The 15592-nt window shown below is 40.2% G+C and overlaps 1 protein-coding gene across 1 annotated transcript in view; it reads right to left on the bottom strand.

The window, feature by feature from the left end:
* Positions 1-9850: 9850 nt before the first annotated feature.
* Positions 9851-15592, bottom strand: part of MTMR9 (myotubularin related protein 9) — a 65585-nt gene continuing 59843 nt past the window's right edge. Inside the window, exon 10 of the mRNA XM_040233886.1 lies at positions 9851-14695. Coding sequence (XP_040089820.1) covers positions 14532-14695 — 164 coding nt within the window. The 3' untranslated portion in view covers positions 9851-14531. The remainder of the gene's footprint in view (positions 14696-15592) is intronic.

Genomic DNA, 15592 nt, shown 5'->3' on the forward strand with positions numbered 1-15592 from the left:
GTCCGACTCTTTGCAACGCTATGGGCAGTAGCTCCTCAGGAAGGGGAAACTAAAGATGTGGGGGTTTATTAGATACACATCTGGTACCACACTGAAGAAAGAAATTGTTATTTGTTTCTAGAGGTTGTGGAATATTCCAATCAGGAAATGCTGGTATGGAGAAGACTATAATTACTTGGTGCTTGGCAGTTTTTGCTAGAGATTAACGTTTTTAAGGGTTAGAATTATAACATGCAATTGAAGCTACTAAAGATATTAATGGAAATATTTCATTATGGAAAGAAAATAGGATGTGGCATTTTCAGCAAAATAAGGTATGAAGAATGGAAAAACATTTTGTTAAGGGAAAACAATGACTGTGCCCTAGACTTAGGTGTGTGTTTGTTTTGGAGGTGGAAAAACAAACTAATGAGGATACAGAAAGTTGTGACTAGTTCGTAGAAAGAGAGCCCTATAAAGTTTTGTAAATGGTCCAGCTGAGACTAGATTAAATTTAGTTAGATAAGTGGATTTTGCTACAAAAGTAGGCTGATACAAGACTAGATTTTTGTTCCTCTCTCTGTTAAGAGAACAAAGTTTTCTTGGAATATAGCTTTTGGTAACAGATCATGAGTTTGTTTGCCTTTAAGACATTTGTATTTGCTTTTTGAAATCTTTTGTCACTTTAAGTGACTAAGTTGCTTCACAAGGACCTATGATCCTATTGGACCAAGTGTTTGAAAGCTGTTTGATATTTTTTGACAAACTGCCTGCCTGAATAGCAAATTGTAACTAAAGTTCTTCTGATCTCCAGCTCACTCTGGGATGCTTCAGAGGAACCCCAAACCCCGGGGGCAACTCAGAGAGGAAAATTAAAATAATTAGGCTTATTTGATATGTTAAATTACTTGAGAAGAATTGTCAATTGATTAGAGATAAACCTTATATTGTATGGATAAATAACATTAATAGAGATATTCTAAAATTTATATGGAATTCCTAAAAATGTGATATGTACTGGTATAAGGTTATCAGTCATATTCCAGTTATCTTAAAATGTTGTATGTCACAGAAATATCCAAGTTTCTTGTCAATTGGCTGGTAATCAGATCTTTCACCACTCTATTTAAGTCTTTTGTGGTCTATAGACAATCACTGTTTTACTCTTTTTATAAAATGAAGATCTTCAAGAAAATTCATAAAAGACTTCTTGATAAATGTTTCTGATAACTTATGACCATACTGCTAAACTGTGTGAGAAATTACAAAACTGTGATAGAAGACTTGACAGCTTCATCCAGATCAACAGGAATGAACTACATGGAGCTGAATGAATTGATAAATATGATTTATAATTCTGCGATTTTTTCTGAACTATACCAGCTTTTAATCTTTATTTTCCAGAAAAACCTTTACTCTTATGCTATGACTTACTACAAGTTGATAAATTGCCCCCTGGTAAACAAAGATGAAACATATTTTTTTTTCTCTTTACCTGATCCTTCCAGAATTTGGCTTCTCCATCTGACTTGATGGTTTCTTGCAATCAGATTAGTTCTTATACTACCCATTGTTTTAATAGGCTCTTTCAGTGTGTTTATGGTTTGTCTCTCTCTCTGTACGGGCGTATGACTTTATTAATGTTACCCATCTGTATTACTTATATCCTATCTGTTTTAGAAGATTGTTGTCTCTTGCATTGCCCAATGTGTATCCAGGGCTCCAACGAAATAGATGTCACGAGAGTTCATCATATATATAACTGTACATAGAATCATTGTAATTGTGAAACTCTAGGTATGAGAAGAAGCAACAAGGGAGAACATTTCCTGAATCACAATAGACTAAGACAGGCAATCTAGAGAATTTTAGATTATCAATAAGGGCTGATCCAGAAAAGATCAGCACACCAGATGGCCTAGCAAAGAGTCTTCACCTGATTAGGAATAAAACTTCTTGGCACCACAGGACAAGATTGGTCATGAAATGCCTCTCAAATGTTAGTTGAATTAATGACCAATGTGAGGCACTGTGGATGAAAAGTATTGCCTTCCTTATCAGTAAACAAAGGATGCTGGCAGCCTACCAGCCCAGCAGCTACAGCAGCTGCCTGGACTGTTCACCTTGAGGGGATTCAGGCTGCAGACAAGCAGGATACTGGCCATAGATACTTACGGTGCATAAGGAAGGAATGATTTCAGAGAGGCCAGACTCTGGCACCTTATCAAACACAGCAAACCTCTAAATTCATTAACTTGAGATGTTTCCTTTTCCTTAACAGTAATCTTTTGATGTTCTGACTACCTAGTTTTGGGCTTCCCTTGTGGCTCAGCTGGTAAAGAATCTGCCTGCATTGTGGGAGACCTGGGTTTAATCCCTGGCTTGGATCCCCTGGAGAAGGGAACGGCTACTCACTCCAGTATTCTGGCCTGGAGAATTCCATGGGCTGGATAGTCCATGGGGTCACAAAGAGTTGGACACGACGGAGCAACTTTCACTTTCACTTTTAGGCTTCCCTGATAGCTCAGTTGGTAAAGAATCTGCCTGCAATGCAGGAGACCCTGGTTCAATTCCTGGGTGAGGAAGATCTGCTGGAGAAGGGACAGACTACCCACTCCAGTATTCTTGGGCTTCCCTGGTGGCTCAGCTAGTAAAGAATCCGCTTGCAATGTGGGAGGATTTGATCCCTGGGTTAGCAAGATCCCCTGGAGAAGGGAAAGGCTACCCACTCCAGTATTCTGGCTTGGAAAATTCCTTGGAGTATATAGTTCCAAGGGGTCGCAAAGAGTCAGACATGACTGAGCGACTTTCAGTTCACTTCACCTAGTTATTGTTGCAAACCCCCTGTATCCTGGCTCTTCCTTTAACTCTTCAGCACAGTCCTGCATACCAATTTCCCTGTTTTTAATTCTTTTCCATGACTTGCCCCTTTAAATTGTTGGAGGACAGGTACAACTTCAAGCCCAGGAGTCCCTGTGAATATGCTGCTGCCCAGAAGCCACAGTTTCAGGTCATTGTTGGGCCTGAATGGCTAGAAGGTGCAAGGATTTCTTGATGCCCAACTCTGATTTCTTCTGCAGCCAGAGCTTTAGTGGAAGTCCTGTTTAGGGGTTGTAAATGAGGGTGGAGTGTGCCGTAAGAAACACCAAATGCCTGGGTCTCATTTGGTCTGTTTCATCAGTGACTTTTTATCTGGAATGGGAGGGGCCTTGGCACAATATTGTGTGTCCAGAGTCCTTATCTGTTTCACATATAGAGACAGCAACTCATCTTTTGATTCTGTTCTCATGGTGGACATTACAGAGTGTTGAGAGAACTGGCCAAACGTGCTTGTCTGTTAGCTGCTGTACATGTGATAGTTTGATACTGTTAATCTCAAAGTCCTAATTTACTCCTGGCCCGCTTCATTCTCCACTGGGAATCAAAAGCTTGGGTTTCCGTTGCTCAGTCTGTGTATTGGTTCTCTCCTGAACCAATGGACGGTGTGCATTTTTAGATACACGGGATTGCTTCTGACCGTGTTCTTTCTGATTCTGACTGACCTCTCAGGGGGATTATCTCTGGATTTAGCGATGTTCCTGTAGAGGGCATGCTCTCACTCTTCCGCACGGTCGTCACCCTCCGTCGTCTTCCTAGACGGCTCCTTTCTGCATTCATCTGTCTCTGGCCGTTCCGTGTGCTGCCGTATCCTCTGTGTTGTAAGTGGTGCTGCGTGGCCCACGTGGGTCATTTGTCTCTTTGAAAGCTGGGTTTCTGCAAATACAGCCCTAGAGGTGGGTCTGCCCCCCAGGACCCTGTGTCTCATTTTTTCACGTGGAGCACACAGTTCTTGTGATGAAACGACGTCTGTTTCCAGTGCTCTGGCGGTTGCAGGTGTACAGCATCTTTCCCCATCTCTACCTACCTGTCTCTCCCTCTTGGCTTTCTTTGCCCGTGTAGGTTATTCCAGAGTGTCTGGTTCACCACCCTTGCTCTGCAGGAGGTCCCTGTTGAATCCCTGTTTTCTCTGTGTTAGTGGGTATGAGTTTCTCCCAGCTGTCTCCTCTATGCCCGCAGCCCCCCTTTTCCATTGTTGACAACCATCCGTTTTGTGTTCTAAATCTGTGTGTCACTTTCACTTTTGGAATGCAGTCGTTGGTGGGTGTGGATGTCTCTCCATTTCACCTGTCAGTGATGGTGTGCTATGTTAGCGTTCGTCTTTCTGGCCTCCCTGAGGTCACTGTTGGGTGCAGAAGTTCCTGTGGGTAGCATTATGTCCTTCCTTTTCCCCGCTGCAACAGACTCCCTGTTGTGTGTGCCTCACTTCTGTCTCCATTCATCTGGCCATGCCCATCTGGTTTGCTTCCGATTTCGAGATATTATAAATACTGCTGTGGTGCCTGCTGCGGTGCACGGGTCCTCTGGAATTCTTGTTTTCAAACCATACACTCTGAAGAGGGGGACTGCCCGATCATACGGCAGCTCGTCTGAATTTCTTTTAAAGGCTCCTGCATCCCATTGTCTTCCCGACTACACCCTGGGAGGGTGCCCCCTCCCTTCCCCTCTCTTAGCTTTTCTTCTCTGTTGATGTTCTGATGATGCCTGTTTCAGTGGGGCCTGGTGACCCCTCCTCCCAGTTTGCTTTCAATGTCTCTAATAAGTCGCCATCCTGAACATCATTTTAGGATTTTTTGTTTGTTTGTTTATTTCTTTAAATGGTGGGAGTGGCAGTTGCCTGGTGATCATTTCTTCTATTTTCCCGTTTGTAATTCTTTTCCATGACTAATCCCTTGAAATGTTGGGAGGACAGGTATTATTTCAAGCTCAGTAGCACCCATGAATATTAAGTTCTGAGAATCAGTAGTGTTCAGGTTGTTGTTGGGCCATAGGGTTAGAAGGCAGAAGGATTTCTTCATCCCTGGCTCTGGTTTCTAAAGCAGTCAGAGCCTCTGGAAGTCATGAAGTTATGGGACTGTGAAGGATGGTGTAATGTGCCAGACTGAACGCCAAATGCCTGGGTCTGGTTCTTCTGTTTTATGTCTTTTCCCACCCGCCCCCCCCCCGCCAAGTTGGAATAACATTGGTATATGGTACTGTGGGACTCCAGAGTCTTTCTCAGTTTCACAGTTCCATGAGACAGCTACTCAACTACTCACTGATTCTTTTCTCATGTATGTTATTCCTGAGTCTTGTCAGAATTGGCTTCGTGTCTGTAGGTCCTGGTTGATTATCTGTCAGTCAGTCAGTTCGGTCGCTCAGTCATGTCTGACTCTTTGCGACCCCATGAATCGCAGCACGCCAGGCCTCCCTGTCCATCACCATCTCCCGGAGTTCACTCAGACTCACGCCCATCGAGTCCGTGATGCCATCCAGCCATCTGATCCTAGGTCGTCCCCTTCTCCTCCTACCCCCAATCCCTCCCAGCATCAGAGTCTTTGCCTTTCTTTGCAATTGCAATGAAAACTGACCTTTTCCAGTCCTGTGGCACTGCCGAGTTTTCCAAATTTGCTGGCATATTAAGTACAGCACTTTCACAGCATCATCTTTCAGGATTTGAAACAGCTCAACTGGAATTCCATCACCTCCACTAGCTTTGTTCGTAGTGATGCTTTCTAAGGCCCACTTGACTTCACATTCCAAGATGCCTGGCTCTATAGTACATGTCATATACTATGATTATCTATAGTATATGTCAGAGCTTGTTTCTTCATCTCAACCAGCATAGTGGATCCCTCGGCCCCTTCATTCTCCTTTGTTAATAAGAAGTTTTTCAGTTTCTGTGTCTGTTTGTCATTTCCTGCATGTATTCACGATGTGCATTTCAGATTCATGGGATAGCTCATGATATTGTTCTTTGATTTTGACTGACTTCACTGGAAAAGGTCAGTTTTCATTCCAATCCCAAAGGCAGTGCCAAAGAATGCTCAAACTACCCCACAATTGCACTCATCTCACACTCTAATAAAGTAATGCTCAAAGTTCTCCAAGCCAGGCTTCAACAGTACATGAACCATGAACTTCCAGATGTTCAAGCTGGTTTTAGAAAAGGCAGAGGAACCAGAGATCAAATTGCCAATATCCATTGGATCATCGAAAAAGCAAGAGAGTTCCAGAAAAACATCTACTTTTGCTTTATTGACTATGCCAAAGCCTTTGACTGTGTGGATCACAATGAACTGGAAAATTCTGAAAGAGATGGGAATACCAGACCACCTGATCTACCTCTTGAGAAATCTGTATGGCGGTCAGGAAGCAACAGTTAGAACTGGACATGGAACAACAGACTGGTTCCAAATAGAGAAAGGAGTACGTTAAGGCTGTCACCCTACTTATTTAACTTATATACAGAGTACATCATGAGAAATGCCAGGCTGGATGAAGTACAAGCTGGAATCAAGATTGCCAGGAGAAATATCAATAACCTCAGATATGCAGATGACACCACTCTTATGGCAGAAAGTGAAGAACTAAAGAGCCTCTTGATGAAAGTGAAAGAGGAGAGTGAAAAAGTTGGCTTAAAACTCAACATTCAGAAAACGAACATCATGGCATCGGGTCCCATCCCTTCATGGCAAATAGATGGGGAAACAGTGGAAATAGTGGCAGACTTTATTTTCCTGGGCTCCAAAATCACTGCAGATGATGTCTGGAGCCATGAAATAAAAAGACACTTACTCCTTGGAAAGAAAGTTATGACCAAACTAGACAGCATATTAAAAAGCAGAGACATTACTTTGCCAACAAAGGTCAATCTAGTCAGAGCTATGGTTTTTCCAGTGGTCATGTATGGATGTGAGAGTTGGACGATAAAGAAAACTGAGCGCCGAATTGAAGCTTTTGAACTGTGGTGTTGAAGAAGACTCTTGAGAGTCCCTTGGACTGCAAGGAGATCCAACCAGTCCATCCTAAAGGAAATCAGTTCTGAATATTCATTGGAAGGACTGATGCTGAAGCTGAAAACTCCAATACTTTGGCCACCTGATGCAAAGAGCTGACTCATTTGAAAAGACCCCGATTGAAGACTGAAGGCGGGAGGAGAAGGGGCCGACAGAGGATGAGGTGGTTGGATGGAGTCACTGACTCAATAGACATGAGTTTGGGTGAACTCCGGGAGTTGATGATGGACAGGGAGGCCTGGCGTGCTGCAGTCTATGGGGTTGCAGTCGGACACGACTGAGCGACTGGACTGACTGCACTTTGTATGAGTAGCTGTGGGTATCACCGTGTTCCTGCTAGTGGCATTCTCTCATTCTTCCTCATGGCTGCCTCGTCTTCCATTGTTCACAGATCACTTCCTGCCTCTGGACTCGCCTGTCCATGGACACTCTGCGTGCTGCCACATGCTGTTGTAAACGGTGCTGTTTGGGTTTCTCCGAGGACACTCTTAAGAGGTGCGCCTGCCCAATCACCCTGTGGCTGAAAACTTTCACCTTTTCAGGGCACTTCTCTACTGTTCTTCATAGTAGTTGATACATCCCAGCTGCACCATAAATTAGTTCCCTTTTTCTCCACAGCCTCTCCACCATTTATTCTTTCCTTTTTTTTTGTATTGACTTTTTGATGTTGGCTTTTCATATGGAACCAGTTTATTCCTTTTCAAATTAAATTATCCTGTGTATGGATTCACGATATTGAGCATGTTTCATGGACGTTTTAAACTGTTAATAAGGAAACTAGCATTTACCAGTTGTAGTTAGTTTCCAAGTCTTTTCCTTTTGCAAAAAATTATTTTTGATTAGTTGTATGAAAATTGTTTGACAGCAGGTATCATGTACAGTCTAGTAGTCCTTTTCGGACATGACTAAGCGACTTCGCTTTCACTTTTCACTTTCATGCATTGGAGAAGGGGATGGCAGCCCACTCCAGTGTTCTTGTCTGGAGAATCCCAGGGATGGGGGAGCCTGGTGGGCTGCCGTCTATGGGGTCGCACAGAGTCGGACACGACTGAGGCGACTTAGCAGCAGCAGCATTCCTTTTGAATCATAATAGGTTTTAGGTGCCTGTTGCTGGAAATGGCCACAAGATGGCAGCATTTCTTCATGCACAACTCCGGTACTATGCTAACGAAAAAGCCTTATGGTCAGTTTGACTGATTCTACCTTAGGTTGAATATACCACCTGGAACCACCATCAGCTTATGTCTTATTACTTCTTTTTTTTTTTTTTTTTCAGATTTTTCATTTATTGTAGTACATTTGATTTATTGTTGTGGAGGTTGTAGGTATACAAGATCTCATTTAGTTATACACATATACATATCTGTTCAACTTTTGCCTTCCTTTCATGTATAAGTTATTACACGGTGTTATGGTTACCTGCTTTCCTATACAGTTGTTGGTTCCTTGTTGACAGTCTCATATATCAGTGTGATACATTACTCCCAGCCTCCCAATGTATCCCATCCTGCCTTCCCCTTTGGTAACCATGCGCTTCTTTTCTAAGTCTGTGCATCTCTTTCACTTTCATAGATTAGTGGATTGGTATCAATTTTTCCATTTCACGTACAATTGCTATATGATGTTTGTCTTTTTCTGACTTACCTCACTTAGTACTGTATACCATATTGGTTCCCAATTCATAGGTTACTACAAATGGCATTCTTTCTTTCTTTTTCATGGCAGAATCCTATTATACTGTGGCAACGTGTCACTTCCTTATCCACCCATTTGTCGATGGACACTGGTCTGCTTTTGTGTTTGGGTGTTGTAAACAGTGCTGTAGTGCATGCTTGGGTGCCCTTGTTTTTGAATTCTTATTTTCTCCTCTTATTCTCTTAGGAATGTGCCTGTCTGATCATATGGGAGCTCTATTTTCACCATTTAGACACACTTTCATAATGTTCTTTATAGTGTTTGTTATCAATTACATCCCACCAGCGTTACAGGAGGGTTCCCTTTTCCTAAGCTCCCCACTATACCATTTACTGTCAGTAGCCTTTTTATGGAGAAGGCAATGGCACCCCACACCAGTACTCTTGCCTGGAAAATCCCATGGACGGAGAAGCCTGGTAGGCTGCAGTCCATGGGGTCTCGAAGAATAGGACACGACTGAGCGACTTCACTTTCACTTTTCACTTTCATGCATTGGAGAAGGAAATGGCAACCCCCTCCAGTGTTCTTCCCTGGAGAATCCCAGGGCCGGGGGGGAGGCTGGTGGGCTGCCGTCTATGGGGTCGCACAGAGTCGGACACGACTGATGCGACTTAGCAGCAGCAGCAGCCTTTTTTATAATCGCTATTTTGACTGGTGTGAGGTGATATGTGTAATTTTCATTTTGCATGTCTCTAATAATTCACCATAATTGAGCACCCTGATGGAATTTCTTTTCACTACATATTGAATAAATATATTTTCAATATCTACTCCTACTTCTTAGGAGATACCTGTGAAGTTTAGGTGGAAAGGTCATGATGTCTGCACATACCTGCAGATGTTTCACCAAAACAGCAGTGATGGTACACACACTCTCTCTCTCTCACACACACACACACACTCAAGGGTGTTCAAGCCTATGTTGATTTATAAAGTGTTCCACCTGGGTGAACAGTATGTGGGAGATCACTGCACTGTTTGCAACTTTTCTACCGACGTGAATTTTTTCAAAACATAAAGTCCAAAAATACATGAAGTGTCAAGTGTTAGCCGCTGCGTCATGACCAACTCTGCGACCCCAGGGACTGTAGCCCATCAGGTTCCTCTGTCCCTGGGATTCTCCAGGCAAGAATACTGGAGTGGGTTGCCATTCCCTTCTCCAGGCGATGTTCCTGACCCAGGAATCGAACCCAGGTCTCCCGCATTTCAGGCAGATTCTTTACCATCTGAGCTACCCATGTATATAGCAATTTTAATTAAGACACTGCAAAAACCTTTATAAATATTTGGGGAAAAAGTCAGCCTTTGAATGTATTCAAATTTTATTACCATTGTCTACAGATATTTAACACTAGCGTTTGTGCAACAGTGCTCTTCGGCAGAGGAGGATCTTAACACACAAATCTTATACACTAAAAATAACTGTATCATGTTCAACAAGACTGTTTTTTGATTCAGTAAACCAAGCTTGACAGAGCAGCCAATTCAAGAGAAGTGATTCCAGGACATAAGTGAACTTACCACTTAAAGGAACATTACAGATTATACTAAAATATTACACAGACTTAACAGAAGTTCGTCATTTTCTCCTAGACGCAGACAGGTTCACCATGTAGAAACCTGTACATCACAGCACTCTGAGGTTTTTGCAAAGCACACATTATAGATACGTTTTCCATACAGTGCAATTTTTATTGTATAAGACATGAGTAATAGTGCACTTAAATCCAACAGTCACATTCAAATATATCAAGAGTAAACTTCAAGTACCTGGTTATTGAAGAAATACATATGGTTATTATTTTTTTAAATAACTTGTGCAAGTACAAGATTTTCAGTGTAGATGGTAATATATCTATAAGGATTCTAAACAAGAGAATGCGAGGAGTATTTGTATAGAATAATCCACCTCTCTAAAAATATGTGCATTTGGAAAACTGAAGCAAATGTCTTGGGCTGACAGACACAGGCAGTGTTACACAACTTTTTACAATATGTATACTCACAGATGGTTAAAGAGAACTGCTCTACAAGACAGTGAGCTCTCATCAGGAACCATTTTCCAGGACAATGTAGAGTCCACACTGAGTCCTGTTATCTTTCATTAATTAAACACAAATGACAGTTCTGCACTGTGGTTCAATTATAGGACATTAGTTTTTCTTTTGTTTTTTTGAGGGAATTTAGATAACAAGTTCAGACTTTCTAAAACCTAGTGAAGAGTTTCAGAAGGTCTCTTGGGCTTCTAGTTGAAAGGAAGAAAATGCTGTGGATGGCAGAGTAAAAGGACTGAGTGAAAATAGAAGTCGTTTTTATTTAAGAAACCAAAAATTAGAAAATAACCATTCCCTATTACCTGAGAGTAAATATGAGTGCAGCAACCAGTCTTTTACAGTTTTTTGTTGAGATGGTGAATTACACAAAAATACTACTTATAGTAACTTAGTGTACATGCTCTGGGGGTGGGGGTGGGGGGGTGGAGTCTATGTCATGTTTAAGAATAAGAAATGACTCATCTATGTTGTCCTGAGGTATAGGATAACCTGGATCAGATGGACTGAATGACTTCATTCTCTGGAAAATTTCAAAGCTTCCAGAACAGAGGATTAACTATTCCAAATATTGCCCATTTGTTTTGGTCCAGGAAATACCTCTCTGATAAAGGGTGCTCGTAATAGAAGCGTGTCATTTTAATTCATAAGATCTGGACATGGGTAGGTACCAAAACTGTGTCTCAGGTGAAGGTCTGATAGTAAGTGGACCTGATGCCCTAGCTAGGACTGACCACTAAAGCAGCTACTCTTGAAACCAGATAACTACAAGAGTTACGTCTTTAAGCAGTTTTCTTTGTAACGCAGCACAATGTTCCTCTTGTTTTTCACTTCAAGTGACAATTACTGGTCAGATGTTTTTCACGATACTGATTTTTTTTCTTCTTTAACTTAAGAAAGACTGAATCAAAGACTAAAATCTCACTTAATTTCATCCTTTAAAATACAAAGCAGTGACTTGTCTATCACCTCTACAAAATCAGGCTGAGGAGTTCAAAGAAAAGTTTTAAAATAAGATACATACGAAAGTATGTATGTATCTTAAATGGTTATTGTCTTCCAAAGTTTTCCCCCAAATCACTTTAAAATCTTGCTTCAAAGGCCTAATTTTTCTTAGGTTTAAAACAAGCTATAAAATTATCTTATTTCTATCAGGTTTTATAATTTCTGCTTATTTTCTTCCCGTTTAATAAAATCAAAACAAAAAAATTGAAACAATTACTGACAAGTGTTAAACCACCCAAAAAGTTTCAGCATTTTGATATAACCAAACTGTTTCTTCTGATTAAAAAAAAAATTATGAATTTAAATCTAAAGATCCCTGTACTGCAGCAGTCCTTTGTATTAAAATATTCTTTGTGGGGGGCTTACTTTTTTGCACTCCCAAAATGGAAACCAGCCTTCACAATGAATAAATACAGAAGATCCACAATGTACATGAACTTGATTATACGTCACTTAATGCTTCTATGGGGCAGTCTGCATTCTCACTAATTGAGCCACTATTCTCTTCATTATGAAAGTTTTTAAAGCCGCCTTTATCAAAGACAGTTCTCCAAGCTTAACCTTCAATAAGTATCTTATTAATATATCCACTGTAATTATTCTTTTCATCCAAGGGATGAGTAATTTAATAGTATTACTAAAAACCCTCTTCAAAATTATATTGATAAAACACTTGTGTTTGTCAGAATTCTCAAGTTTGGGAAAACCTTAGTATTTACATTAATAGATGACCCCTTTGAAAGTGCATTGATACAAAAGTTTGCTTTTACTCCCTGTAAACAGAACTATAGTCTGGACAATCCCTAATTATAAATTAACACTAAAACACAAACTTGTCCAAACTGCTTATGATTGCTGTCTCAGTAAGAGAAAGAAAAAGAAATGGAAACACTATGTTATCATCATACTCTGGCTCACATGTGAAATGTTCATCAGGAAGACAGGTATATGCTTGATGGCATACAGGTTCTCCACGTCCAAGCCTAAAAAATAAAGCCCTCTAATGTTTCCACCCACAGAAACCTTATGGCCAACGCCAACCAACATCACTACCGAGAGTGGCTTCTTTAAAAAAAAAAAAAAAAAATCACGAAAAATTCTCTCATTTTCCTTATGGATCAGTTAACTGAGAAGAAAAAGGCTCCTTCTTCAATTTTGAGGATCCATTAAAAAAGCTAGAGTGTTTCCTTTTTAAAAAAATTAACAGAGACATTTCACACAGCACACAAATTCCGATAGCAAGAAAGTACATCTTTGCTCCTTCCCTCATTAGCCTTTCTTTAGGTGAGGACTTGAATGCCCCAAGATTCTTAACTATAATCAAGAAAACAGGCCAGGAGTAAAACTGAGCTTAGAGAAGAAAGACAAATTTACCAAAAAGAAAGCTCCAACTGTAGATTAGTTGTCTAGCCTTTTGCTCCCAGTCTGAGGAAACAGGGGAAAAGACGTCTTGGCAACTCTTCTGGAGATAGAAAGTATTTGCTGCTTTCTGCAGCTTCTGAATGTGGCCGTAGATTTTGTTAGAGTTGATTTTGAAGAACTAAAACTTTAACTCGATACATAACTCTAACGCTGGGTTCAGTTTTGGTGTGTTTTACAATGAAATGGTTATATATAGATGGGATTGAAATGATATTAAAGATTACCCTTCAACTGTCCTTTTCAGGGAAAACTACAGTTCAAAGTATTTGTTAAAAAGAGCAGTGCCACAAAGTAGAAATGTACACGGAAAGCACCTAATCACGAACTGTTAGAGTTGCAGGCAAAAACCAGCCTATGGCATAAAGTCATCACTGCTTCTATAACACTGAAAACATTTCAAATTGGCTTCTGAAGTTTAAAACATACCTGCATCATGTTCATAAACTTCCACTTAAATTATATTTGCCTAATGGACAAACCAGCACAGTCAAGATAAATTTTCAAAAGGCTCAAGGGAGTAAGAAAATCTTAACCATAGTATTAGTAAACTTAGAGTATTTAAAAAGAAAACAATCAAGCGCACACTTCTGTACATAAACCAGTGCAATAAGAACTTCAGACAAGGGCAGTGCATCTCTGGTTTAAGGTAACCGTATTTGTAGCTTAATTGTAACAAATGAACATCTATTCTAAGTGATGGTTTAATGTTACATCCAGCATTTGACACATTTAAAATGTATGACCAAAACCCTGAAGAACCAATTCGACACTACCGACACCTTATCAGTAACAAATTTCTCCTTTATTTCTAAATTGCACATACTTTTAGTGTCTACAGTTAAAATAAATTTACTTCTTTTTAATGTAAATACCAGAGAACTTTAGTTGTTGCCCTTGTAAAAATAATTTACCTTGAATAAATATTCAGCTTTTGCTTTCTTGACAAACCAGAATGAGGACACGAATTCAGCTCTTGTCAGTCCAAAACTGTTTTAAAAGAAGGGCTATTTTATGTGGCAAAGATATTGGAAATAGCATGTTAAACACAAAAATCTTGGTTTACCAGCAATTTCAGGTGTGAAAAATATTTCTATATTTGGAGTGCTTAAAAAGTCTGATCCTTTTTTAAACTAACAAATATTCTCTAAAGAGATTAGTCATATCCTTGACTTGTCTGGAGCACTGTTTACAAAGCAGGTGCAGAGAAAAGCTTACAATGAAATGGTATATAACACAAATGGCATTAAATAGGTCACCTGTTTCACATAAAATGACTAGCACCTCCTTCCTGCTCCCAAAGTGAAGAGCCCCAGCAGGCCACGTGTAACATGAGTAATTATAGTAAGTTTCATTCATAAAGTATTGAGGAGTCCATTACATTAGAAGGTTCTCACTTCTAAAGCCTTACGTTCAAGGCTGAACGTGTGACGGTGAACTGAGGGCAGAGGAGACAGAGGTGAGCTACCAGTCTGCACGGCCCTGCAAGGGCTGCAGTGGGTATGGCTCAGGGGCTCTCCTGCACCCCATCCTCAGTCTCCAGTTCTGCCAACTGCCTCCTAAGGAGATTTACTTTCGCTTGCAATTCCTTGTTGTATTCTATGATGTTAACCATTTCTTCATAAGCTTCATCCAAATACTTGGAGGATCTGTTCCAGCGTAAAAAAATACCTATTGAATCCACGAAAGAAGAAGAGAAGGGAAAAAGATGCACACCGTGGGTTAGCATTATACTTGTTGTGGTTAATACATAATCCCATGTCTTATAACCCTTTTCTTTTTTCACAGTTCACATCTGTGTTTTATTATACTTTAAAATGTACAGCAATCTGAGGTACTGAAAGAGTACAGTTGAATAGTGTACAAGAAGTCACCATGTACGTACCTGTTATTCAAAAAAATCCCATAACATTATGAAATAGATCAAAATGCAGTTCTGGTTATATTCAGGAATACAAACTAATCATTTACAATGCCATAAACTTCACAGTTTCACAATACAAATATTCTTTTTTTAAACAATTACAAAACTTTATCCAGACCTATAAGACCTCCTATAGGTGTGAAATCATTTTCAGTGGGAAAGTGGCAGTTAGAGCAAAAGCAGGACCACACAAATTGTTTAAAAAGCTGGAACTTCAGCACTCTCTTTCCCTCTCTGTTTCTTAACAGACCGTCTTCCAATTCTGTAGGCAACTGCTTTTTCCCCCAGATAACATTAATTATCCTTTTATTATGGACAAAAAGACATTTTCTCCTGTACATACATATATGTTATTGATATCAGCTCAAAGTGATGGCTCAAACATATTCAAGTCAGGAGGTACAAATACTTCCAGACTGCAGCATGCATGTATCAGTAGCAACTAACTTACCAGTAGCTGGTACGTTCACAAAGATTTTATGAGTTATCAGAACACTTTCCATAAACCAAACTGCCATGCACCCTAGAGAGTCCCTCTGTATGTGTCCGAATACTACTTACATTCTTATCAAAGAAGGGAGATAGAAACAGAGACTAAAGGCCGACCTTGTTGACTTTTCTATTGCATGTATTTTTAAAATCCT

Source organism: Oryx dammah, unplaced genomic scaffold (genome assembly GCF_014754425.2).
Source record: "Oryx dammah isolate SB20612 unplaced genomic scaffold, SCBI_Odam_1.1 HiC_scaffold_1, whole genome shotgun sequence".
Lineage (NCBI taxonomy): Eukaryota > Metazoa > Chordata > Mammalia > Artiodactyla > Bovidae > Oryx > Oryx dammah.